The sequence below is a fragment of the Callorhinus ursinus genome, unplaced genomic scaffold (assembly GCF_003265705.2).
Source record: "Callorhinus ursinus isolate GAN/ISIS: 27379988/994484 unplaced genomic scaffold, GSC_fseal_2.0 scaffold4, whole genome shotgun sequence".
Lineage (NCBI taxonomy): Eukaryota > Metazoa > Chordata > Mammalia > Carnivora > Otariidae > Callorhinus > Callorhinus ursinus.
Window position 1 is genome coordinate 143,159,498 of NW_027397066.1, and position 12,131 is coordinate 143,171,628.

The 12,131-nt window shown below is 41.5% G+C and overlaps 1 protein-coding gene across 10 annotated transcripts in view; it reads left to right on the plus strand.

Annotated features, from left to right (window-relative positions):
• The window catches only part of PALLD (palladin, cytoskeletal associated protein), a 419,708-nt gene that overhangs the window by 150,990 nt on the left and 256,587 nt on the right, over positions 1-12,131 (plus strand). For 5 of the 10 annotated variants that reach the window (XM_073892470.1, XM_025874433.2, XM_073892474.1 and 2 more), the window contains exon 3: positions 10,247-10,351. The exons of the other annotated variants lie outside the window; for them this stretch is intronic. In XM_073892470.1, coding sequence (XP_073748571.1) covers positions 10,247-10,351 — 105 coding nt within the window. The remainder of the gene's footprint in view (positions 1-10,246; positions 10,352-12,131) is intronic. 10 annotated transcript variants of the gene reach the window in all.

Here is a 12,131-nt window from a genome sequence, read left to right on the forward strand (position 1 = left end):
CAATATGCCGCATACGATCTCCAATACACCCGTGCTAGTTATTACTACCAGTATGAATACCGGCTGAGCCATTGATCAAGGGGCCAACACGTCCTACCAATGCATCCTGAAACTTTATCTGGTGAAATAGTAAAATTTCCCTCCACTAATGAACACTTTTAGGAGAGCAGACTGGTTACAAGTGTCTGAAGCAGCAGGATGACAACGTAAGTGAACTCCCATTTCTAGATTGCAAAAAGGGGGGGGGGGGGACGGCAGAGTTTTACATTGTAGTTTCTCATGAAGATCGTCACTTTAATAATAATAGCAGTCAGCCTTTACTAGGGTCTGATTGGGAGACTCTTTTCATTTATTCTCTCCTTTAATCTAACAATCCCATGTCATAGGTACCGTTATTGTGCCCATTTTCCAGATTAGGAAACAGGTCCAGAAAGCCTAAGTAGCTCACAGAAATTCAAGGAGGAATGACAGAGCCGTGGTTGTAACCTAGGTATCACTGATTGCCAGAGCCTGTGCTATCTGGAGGCCATTCTTTCAAAACCATTTGGTGCTTCCCGAGAGGGAAACAATTAAGTAGTTACTCCCCTTTGCTTCAAATGACAGGCAGCAGCTCTTTGGGTGTTGATATCTTTTAAAGATCTGTTGAGCATTGACTTTGCCCCAACAGTTTACATAGGCTATATCATTGAATACCCCCAATAAACAAATAAGGTAGGTTCTGGTATCCCTATTTTCTGGCACAAAACCTCCTGTTCTCTCCTGCCACCCAGCATTGCCTCTGTGGCCACAGGGGTTGACATTTTCAGCTTAACTGTGGCATATGACTAGGGCCAAAAGAGATAGCCATTTGATAGTTGCAGGAAAGAGAATGCAGCAGAAGTACAAAAGTGGGGCTCTAGTCGTGGATGCCATCGCTCATGGTAGCTCTCGTCAGCTCTAGACCTCTATTTCTTATTCACATAATTATTTCCTTTAATTAAATTGGGAGTACCACCTGAAGTTCCACACAAATAGCCTATGTGTGAGAATCAGACATTTCAGGCGGCCTGGGTGGCTCAGTCAGTTAGGTGTCTGCCTTCGGCTCAGGTCATGATGGGATTGAGTTCTGTGGTGGGTTCCCTGCTCAGCGGGGAGCCTCCTTCCCCCTCTCCCTCTGCCCCACCCCCTGCTCCTGCTCACACGTGCATGTGCGCATGCTCTCTTCCTCTCTTTCAAATAAGTAAATCTTAAAAAAAAAAAAAGCAGAGTTATTTCTTTTCTAATACCGGCTCTTCCAACTGAATATCACTATTCAAATTACTTAGTCTCTCTGACCCTCAGTATCCTGATCTGTAAAATGGAGGCAGTAGTACCTATCTCCAACTGTTGCTGTGAGGATTCAATGAGAACGCCTGTGGTGTGCGTGGCACAGCACCTGAGGTGTATTGTTAGTACTACCCTTTAAATGTTAGCCGTGTCCCTTTCCTCAACTCCCTACCTGGTACTCTGTATTACTAAGTTGTGTTTGATGTACTGATATGATAAGGAACTTGAGTTCTGAGTTGTGCCATCCATGGTGTCACTTATATGGAGGCAGTACTGGGTAGTGGTTAAGAGTATGATCCCTGTAAGCAGACTGATGAAGTTAAAATCCCTGTTCTTCGATTTCCTGTGTGACCTTGAGCAAGTTGCTTAACTACCCTAGGCCTCAGTTTCCTCCTCTTTAAAATGGGTGTAACAATGGGTACTTTTCTCAAGGAGTTTTTGGGAGAGCTGAATTAGTTAATATATAATAAGCAGATATAATATAGAAAATCACTGGTACGGAGTGAGCACTCGTTCAATGTTTTTATTATTATTACCTGTTATCTTTGTGGCCTTTTGTAAGCTTTTTAAAAAATAATTGGTTATGGTTAGCTGTGCAGAGTGAAGCCGTGAAACAGATTTTCTCCCTGCAAATGGGGCTGCTCACAGGAGGCCCGTGAGAGGCTGAGTGCTGACCTTGGCCCCATTAGCACCGTTTTCTAACCAGCTCAGGCACGGGGCTGTAATGAGGATTATTGAAGTAACATATGGAAAACTCTTAGAGTTAGCTCTGGGGAGAGGAGAAGGCACTAAATAAATAGAAGGAATTATTAAAAACGAGGAGACAACCTCACAGGGATGCTGAGCCTTGTACGTTATTTGCTCTTCTAAGAAGAAATTGGGGCAGCAAGCCACCTTCATCATCAGGTGACAAAGTGGACTTCTGGCTGCTCTTCAAGGGACAGCAGCATGTAGCTTCACCTAAGCAGCTCCTAGGTCCTCTGCAATCTCTCCCTGACGGTAGGCACCTCAACCTTGCCACACAGACTTTGGAAGAAGGAAAAGGGCCAGGGTCCCATGCCAGACGTCATGCCTGCACCCAGCCTTTCCCCACTGGATCTCCTAGTCGCCAGGGGGCTTCCTTGCCGAGAGCTGGGAGGTGGTACTCTAAGCTAGAGCCCACAGACCAGAATACTGATGCTTAATTCCCTTTGGTGCCGGTGCAGATGACTCCGGGGCCACCAGCAATCTGCTTCCACAGCAGGACTCCAGTCCCCGTCTGGGCCAAGCCCAGGGCTCCACTGCCAAGCTTTGACAAGTGTGCAGAGAGCACACAGCTCTGTAATTTTGGAGATAGCAGTCCATCAGTCCCTATTTACAACTTTACCACCCACCCCTGACACATTATTCTCTGCAGAACCAATGCTAACACCAAAATGAAATATACTTAAAGTGGTCTCCAGGTATCACTTGTGAAATAGTGTATATGAGGCTTCCAAGAATGAATCAAGATCTGGCCCACCGCCACCATATAGCTTAAGGCCTCTGGTTTCCCCTTGATAGAAGTGGCATAAGATTAATTTCCATGGCTCCAAGCAATGATTATAGAAACAGCCCATTTCCCTTTGCCACAAAATAAATAGTATCTCAGCCGCAATATCTGACGTTATGAAGTCTCAGAAGATCAGGATACCTATGTAAGTTTCATCATTCAAGAATTCAGAGCACTGAACGACATGTGACTTTTATTTATACTTTTCTGGTAACAGTACAGTTTAAAAATATAGATAACTTCTCCACCTAATGATATAAATATGCTAGGATCTCAGTCTTTAACACTACTAAATTAAGGTATTTATGTTAACACATAAAACAATACTTATGCATAAAATATTGTGAAAACATAGCCCACCCTCAATTTGCAGAGCAAGAACAGTTTGAGAAAAAACAAAATGGAAAGGTCCACCACTCAAAAGGAAAAATAGTATTCGTTCTCTCGCACATTCCTTCACCCAGCTTCAAAGGTGCCACGCTAATCATCAAATATGAAAAGAATTGAACTCCGTAGCCTTTTAAACATAGAAGTCTTGAAAAGTAAAGATCAAAATTATTTTCTCTGACATTTAAGATTTTAGAAAGATCTGGTTAGGTTAGTTAAGTTCCTTAGAAAGGTTTGGCAGACTGCATTGACTACAGTGCAAAATATAATAAAAAAGGTACTGTGGCTCCGTTACTGCGGTGGAATATATTTTTCTCTTTCTTCAGAGATCAGGATTAGTTATTAAAATATTTAAAGAAAAAGATGTTTCTAAGGCTGCTGTGGAGGCAAATCATAACAGGAGATCCCAATAACAATAAGCCTATGTGCGAAATGACCTCACGAACATGGAACGGGGGCTGGGGGGGGCACACGGCCTCAGAAGTAGTTGGGGAAAGAAAGCCCAGGCAGGTTTTTGGAGCCCCGCCCCCACCATGTAATCACTCTATTCCAGTGTGCTTCTCAGATTAAGGAACTTCCATGCATTTAGCACTTATTTTTTAAAATGGCATATTTTCCTTATTTATTCAAATCGTACACTTAGAACAGGCATATCATTCCCTCTTTTGCTAGTCTCCCTTTCTGTCCATTCAGGTCCTTCCCTATGGTGTTGACAGCTTCTGAAGGTGACTTGACATGAATGCTCTCCTGTTTTTTGGTTTGTCTGCTTCTTGTAAAGAGCTAATATGCTCCAGAGAGTACCAGAGGCTGTTCTTAACCAACAATCCTATAAGCTACTTCTCTTCTGCTTTTCCTATTCACCAGAGCCCCCCTGACATCTCAGATGAAGGCAAATGCTCAACAGTTTGTAAAAACTACTACAGAAATGCTCACAATGTAATAGCCGCTTAAACTTGAAATCTGTCCATATGCATTAGAAGCAGCTGTTTTACAGCCTGAGAGAGAAAAATTAGAACTCTGTGGCATAACGGTGGGAGAAAATGGGCCATTTCACTGTAGAGAGAGACTTGAAATCTAAAGTAGGTCATAAGTGAAATTTTTTTTTGGTCTCTATGAGTATAAATTAATCTGAGAGAATGCGTTCGGGAAAGAAAGTATAAATTCTCTTTGCCCAGAAAGGTGAGAGATTTGCCAGTTAGTCCTAATAAATTCAACGCGGGAAAAGGAGCCCCTTTGGAGATAGGTGACATGATGCTTATTATTAGTGAATGTCTTGGCATGCACACTTTTGCATCGAGGATCTGCTTTCAAGGTCTCTTCGTGAATGTTCTTTTTATGTGCTGCTATCTTTTTTCTTACACAACCTTGGTGAAGAACACTGGACTGTTGTAGCCTGAAATGACCTCACTCTCTTCCACAGCTACCCTACCTAACGTAGTTTGGATCGCTCTTGCTGTGTTTTGCTGCCTTCAGTGCGCCGCCCTCTCTGAAATTATTTTATTTATGTGTTAGTTTAAGTGTTTATTGTCCCTCTCCCCTGCTGGAGTACACGTTGCGCGTGTGTAGGCACATTGTGCTCTTCTCCTCCATAGCCACGTCTTCATTTTGCTTCATAAAGCAAAGATTTTCAAGATCCAACTCAGAGGATGCTGAGGGGTTGGAACTTAGGTTCATTTGACCTCTGCAAGCATCACTTCATGGTTAAAAGACATTTTGTTGTTAGGACACTGACTCAGCAGAGCCAAGAACTTTCCTATAAGCTATTGCTTGGTCGTTAGGGAAACACAACAGAATACAGCCTTAACATGTCACATTCTACAGATCCTCATTATGATACACTGTGATATTTTTCACCCACTGTCTGAAGCAAGATGAGATAATCCCTGGCTGGTGTGAATTTTTTTTTTTTTTTAGCATCTTTTTTGCATTAATAGATTGAGTTTTAGGATTAAATACTTAAGTGTATAGGACAACATGCTAACATTTGTGTTCTTTAATTAAGTCCATTAAATTCTTAGTGTGACTATGATTTTAGAAAGTACACAGTGGCTCTCATAGCAATGGGAAGCTTCATAAGGGCAGGTGTTAACAAACATATTTATAACCCAGATCAAGTGGAGGGACTCTCAAATAGGCAGAAAAGGAACAAAAGAAAAAGACAAAAAGCAAATTGCAATACCCCCAGAGACTTTTTTTTTTTTAAGATTTTATTTATTTGAGAGAGAGCATGGGGAGAGGGGTGCAGGGAGAGGGAGAGGGACAAGCAGACTCCCCGCTGAGCGCAGAGCCAGAAGCAAGGCTCGATCCCAGGACCCTGAGATCATGACCTGAGCAGAAAGCAAGAGTCGGACACTTAACCTACCGCACCACCCAGGTGCCCCCATCCGGAGACTTTTCTTAATTTGCTTTCTGTGCCCTCACAATGTACCCTTCCCTTAGCTTTGGTAAGAAATAACAGCTGGCTAACTTTTTTGAGTAAAATGAATCAAACCCCGAGCCAAAGGTTAGATGTGCGTCACTGTTTAATCCTCCTAATGACTTTATGAGGTGGTACAAATAAAATACGGTTAAAAGACCCCAGTAGTTGATGAATGATGAAATGATAATGCAAGTATCTTTTAATAGAGCATAATTGCCCTAAAAAGCATATCTTTTTCTCCCCAGCTTTTAAAGTGCTGCATAGATTGGGTATTGAAATATTGTGCTTTTCTGTAGGTTTCTTTTTTTGTACATTTTAGTAAGTGTGACATCTATAAAGTAATATTTGCATGTGGTTTAAAAAATCTACAGGAAGCTCCAAGATGAAAAGCGAAACTTCTCTGTCTTCCCTCGGCATCTGTCCCTCCTCTCAATATAACCAAAGTTTTAAGTTTCTTCTGTAAGTAACTCTCCAGAAGTTTACTGTTCCATCAAACACTGTGGTGATATTACTGGACAACATAGTTTTTGACAGCCTCACCTAACGTTACTTTTAAAGGCTGCATAGTATTTTCTTGTGTGGAATACCATAATTGAATTGCTGTTTTTATCCTCCTTGATGGGCATGTAGGGCAAAATGAGTGTTTTTCTATTACTTAAAAAGTACAGAAATGAACATGCCTATACATACATGTTTCATGGGTCTTTGTGCCCTTGTGTGGACATAGCAAAGCATAACTTCCCAGCGTAAAACTGCTGGGCCAAATGCATGTGTATTCTAAATGTTAGTGGTGCCAGATCCTCTTCTTAAAAGGTCATTATCAGTTTATATTCCCTAATTAATTTCAACAGTTTTCAATTTATAGGAGTCTTATGTTTTAAGTGTATTCATTTTCCATTTAGATGTTCATATAGCTCCCACTTAGAAAACTTCACCCACGTCCACTAAGCAGCCTACAAACTGCATAATCGTATGTGTATAATAATGCTGTCTGCATATTCTTTTCTTTCCTCCTTTATGTAAAGTATATACATTTTGTTGAGGGTGAGTGTGGAGGAATGCCTTTTCAGGGTCACTATTTATTTATTTTTTTATTATGTTATGTTAATCACCATACATTACATCATTAGTTTTTGATGTAGTGTTCCATGATTCATTGTTTGCACATAACACCCAGTGCTCCATGCAGAACGTGCCCTCTTTAATACCCATCACCAGGCTAACCCATCCCCCCACCCCCCTCCCCTCTAGAACCCTCAGTTTGTTTCTCAGAGTCCATGGTCTCTCATGGTTCGTGTCCCCCTCCAATTCCCCCCGCCTTCATTTTTCCCTTTCAGGATCACTATTTAACTTACCTAATTGCAATTCAAAGATTGATGCAAGAAGGCAAAGGGTTCAAGAGTGAAGTCAATTTTTCCTGAAGTTAGGAATAAATCTATAAATTCTGGTTCTATGAACTGCTGAAGAATTATTGTGTAGGGATCAATAAATCACCTCTAAAGCAGTGTTAGAAGACTGTTCCTTCTCCTCAGTGTACTAGTTACAATTATATTATTAGACTCCAGGGTGCTGGGCAAACTCATTCTTGTAGCTTTTAACATTGCAGTAAATGACCTGGCAACAGATTTAACATTTTCTTTGTAATGTCCAGAATTAACTCTCTAGTTACTGGCCAGAAAATTTCTAATCCCACCAGAATCTTATGGCTATTTGGTACTTTAGTTCTTAGTCACTTAGAAATCCTAATGATGCTTCCTTTACAAGAAGAAGAGGTCGGAGAAAAGGGAGGAATGTCTACTCCTCCTCAGTGACATGAGGGTAAATTAGAGAAATGGGAGGTCGTGATTATCGAATATCTGCGTATTATGTATATTGACATCTTATCCAGGAGAGTTGCCTTTGAACAAAAGTAAATAGCTAAAAACAGTGATTCTGCACAACCAGTTCCAGGGCTGTTTTGTTGTTCTTTCTCAACACTGAGAGTAGATGGGAGAGAGGCAGATGAAACACCAGCCAGAAGCTGGAAGGCCAGCACTCCCTCCAGAGGCTTGGGTCTGAGGGTGGAAATGTTGAGGAAGCGGTTGGAGCTTGTGAAGACTCATACACAGCATGAACATGGCAGGGAGTTCCTTCTGTAGAGAACAGTGCTTTTCTCTCCCAACAGATACTTTTATGTGTGTGCCAGCCCCACGTAGAAATCATGATTTTTTCTTCACTCCTTGGTTGGTATGTGATTGTTTTCCAAGAAGAATGTTGAAAAAATACGAAAGGATATCAAAAAATGGGGGAAAAGGGAGGATGTTCAGAAAACTGTCAAAACATATTTGCAAAATTTCATGGAAGTTATTCTTTAGTTCGATGACAGAATTTTAAAGAAAATTTCTTTGAAAGGTCTCAAATATGCTTATGAAAACTTTAATCAATTAACATTGCAGTAAAAGACCTGGCATTCTGAATCAATTATCCATCCAGTTCTTGAATTCTCTCTACAAGGTTCCTGCCTATTTACCTCATTGGATTTGAATTTTAGTATATGATTATCTAACAGACATTTTTAGAGGTTCTACAATCCATGAAATAAGGCTAAAATGTGAACTTCACATTCTAAAATGTGAAGAAAAAGTAGAAACTTTACTACAAAGCAAGTTAGTGATGAAAATGATTACATTTAGAAAGTCTTTCTTTTAGAGGAAATACTCTAATGTCACCTCTTGACCCAGCTTTTTGTACAAAGTATGAATCGTTTTAAAAAACGTATTTTGTGGCATCCCTGGCTGACACAGTCGGTTAAGTGTCCGGCTCTTAGTTTGGACACAGGTCATGATCTCAGTGTCGTGGGATCGAGCTCTTCATTGTACTCTGTGCTGAGCGTGGAGTCTGCTTGAGATTCTCTCTTTCCCCCTCTGCTCACACACTCTCTCTCTCTCTCTAAAATAAATAAATATTTAAAAAATATACATATATCCTGTGACCATTTGCAAACATGGAAATGTGGCATTTTGTGTGCTGAACATAAGCTCCATTTAACAGCTAATAGATCCCCAGTAAACCATCCTAATTAAAAAGCCCTTGGAAACCTCAAGAGTTATCTTGATTAAATTAGGCTAATCTAGTAAATGCATCATAATTAAGAGGATTATGCCATTCTTTAGTATTCAGCACACCGGGCATTAAATGTTTTGTCCCACTTTCGTGCGTCAGCTGTCAGTTGTTTGCTAAAAGAAAGATCATGGTACCAGTCCTCATAGACTCTGAATCAATTATCCATCCAGTTCTTGAATTCTCTCTACAAGGTTCCTGCCTGTTTTCCTCCATCTTCAGCATAGCTAGTGATGGGGAACTCACTTGTTCCAATCTATTCCATCGTTGGGCATATGGAATAATTTTAGTCATAAGAAACTGCAGGGAATTTCTTTAGATCCTTCAAAATTGACCTAACCCAGGGGCACCTGGGTGGCTCAGTCGTTAAGCGTCTGCCTTCGGCTCGGGTCATGATCCCAGGGTCCTGGGATCGAGCCCCGCATCGGGCTCCCTGCTTGGCGGGAAGCCTGCTTCTCCCTCTCCTGCTCCCCCTGCTTGTGTTCCCTCTCTTGCTGTGTCTCTCTCTCTGTCAAATAAATAAATTAAATCTTTAAAAAAAAACCCCAATCTGGAGGGACACTAGGATATTCTTGCTCAAAAGAGTTGAGAAAAGGCACGAGTGTGGAACAGCGTTTACATGTGGCCTTGAACTCCCTCCACCTTTTTCTAGCACAGAGTAATTGTTTATTTTCCCAGTATCTATAAATTGCCAAAATGATAGGTAGGATAGAAAGGCTTTCTCCCAGTGTACACAGCCTGAAAGGAAAGAGTGAACTGTTGGCCAAAACTCTTCCTTGTCCCAAGAAATTCTTGAGGAGCCCCCAGGAGAGAAGTGGCTAAGGGAGAGATCATATTCTCTAGATGTCCTGATAGACGTGTAGTGAGCTCTGAGAATGAAAATCCTGCTCCACAAGACAAATTTTGGACATACTGTTCTTTCCAGGCCCAGCAAACACACGTAGCCATTATTATGGGTGGCATTTTAAAATGACAGAAACACGTATTTTTATTTGCTGTGCCAAGTAAAGGAACTATTAGAATTTCCTCTAAATAGCAAATATCCTGTGCTAAAGCCTCCCCCCCCCCCCCCCCCCCCCCCATACCACATAATAGTTTTAGAGGTTAGTTTGGTTTTGTCTTTTGCCAAGTCTTTAAGTGCCTCTGAAGTCAATTTTTTTTAAAAGTTGTGTATTGTGCCATCAAGGTAGCTTTGGGGCATGTAGGCTATAAGCACTCACTGGTGGAATGTGGCCAGGTGGTGGGTGCTCTAATTCTAATCAGAAAAGAGAGCTTTTTTCCATCATGAAAAATCCCTATTTTTCAAAGAAAAAGATTTAAGCCTGTATCCAATCATAACATTAATTTTAACACTTTAAAAAATCAAGTCTAATTGGAACGCAGTGCCAGCCTGAGGTAATTCGCTCTGAAAAAACCAACTGAAATGAAACATGCCAGTTTATTTGTTATTCAAATAGCCAAATAAAACAAGGTATAATTAGTCCTGACTTCCTGTTCTTGCTCAGACACCTGAGGCCCCTCCCTGCTCCAGCTCCACACACCCAGGATCAGAGGGGAAGCAGTGGAGACAGCTTTCTTGGGAAATGCCTCACTGTTCTACAAGCTCACAAGTATGTATTTGATCCAAATTGTTGGGAGGAGGAGAGATACTGTTTAGAGAATTAACCTGTGTGCATCAGAATCAGAAAGGCTTTTTGCAAAGCAGCACTTGCAGGGTGTTTGAGACTCTTTGAGTAAGTTGATTCAAGGAGAGGTCAGATGTTTAATTCAGCTTTGTGTGTGTGTGTAGGTGCATGGTATGGTGGTGTGTGCGTGTGTGTGTACAAAATGTGACTCAACGTTTTGATGAAAACATTGACTATTTAGTTGATGGGTTAGTTGGTGCAGGGCCCATGAGCACTACCTGCTAACAGTAGGATTCATTCTATACCTAATTTCTCATTGTGTAATTCAAACAGTTCCTTCCTTGCTGGATACTTCATTTATTATATAGCTCTTCTTGGAGAGCTGGCCTCTAAGTGTGGACATGTAGAAGGAACACAACATAAGAACGAGGGAAAAGCATTGAGAAAAGGGGGTGGCTTTGATATGAGTTAGCTGGGAAAATCTTGGAAAAGGAAAGCAAACAAGTTTCTGTATGTTGTTACTGACTGACACGGCCAGTGTAACTTTGCTTGCACTCACACTCTGTTGTTCATGTTTGTTCTGCGGTTCCTAGGGGACCACACTAGCCAGGCTTGAACATCGTTAGACTAGACTGGGGCCAGAACATTGTGTGAGGAGGCCACCAAGCTCCCCTGTGCCTCAGTCAGATGGTCCACCAAATCTGATGAGAGGCTGAAGCGGCTACCCTTGCCTGCTGAGCTGGATTCAGCTGATGGGGCCTCATCAAGGAGTGCAGTGTTAGCTGAAGGCTCCTTTGGAGAGGAGAGGGGAGGGGAGGGAAAAGGGGAGAGGAAAGAGAGGAGGGGAGTGGAGGGAAGGGGAGGGGAAAGACCTTGAATTCTGAAGTTGCAGCTTTTTCAGAAAGAAGGATAGTCTCCCTTCATTTTCTATCCCTACTTTCATCTGTTTTCTCCTCCCTTACCTAATTGTGATTAGCCGGCAGCACAATTAAGGCAAGAAATTAAGGTACTAATAAACTAAGAAAAATTGTAGATGAAATCTTCTGTACTTTGATTTGGGGGAAAGCTGTTCCATGGTCGAGGAAAAAGTTGCATTCAATGTAATTGCTTGTCAAATGCAAAGAAATCACTACCGGGCTTGCTAGCAGTCCATACATGACCTGTTTCATGTGGGTTTCTGTATTTATGTAGAGTTGAAGACACCAAGAGGACTTGTTCCCTATCCCTACTTTGGTTTTAGTCCTCTTTGGGTTTTGTAATTCTGAGGTAATTGTTGTCTCTCAGTGGACAAGTTCCAAAAGCCTAGGAGACTGACAGCATTGTCTAATAAAACATCTCCCATTTTATTTCCTCTGGAATGCACTCCAAGTTACAACAATAGCTAGTAATTACCTGCCGTAACTGTAACAACAAAATAGCTGAATATGCACCTCTCGCTGTCTTATGTATGCAGTTTCTCCTTCTCAGGCTCTCTCTCTAATCCATTCTTTCCCTCAACGCTTTGAAGGCTTGGAAACATGCAGTACAAATTTTCACAGTATAGGTAACTTTGAAGTGTGACTTGTTAGGTCATGCTGACTTAGTTATGTGCCTGCATAGAGGGTTGGTAAGGACGAATCTATTTTTAACAGGTGTATCGAGAATCTGTGAATGAGTGACAGGAAGGTTGGGAACCTTTTTTCCCCCTCAGACTGGGAAATTCACTTTTGTCTACTCCTGGGAATGAATCACATTTGCAGAAAGTCAAAATATCCACTAAAGCCAA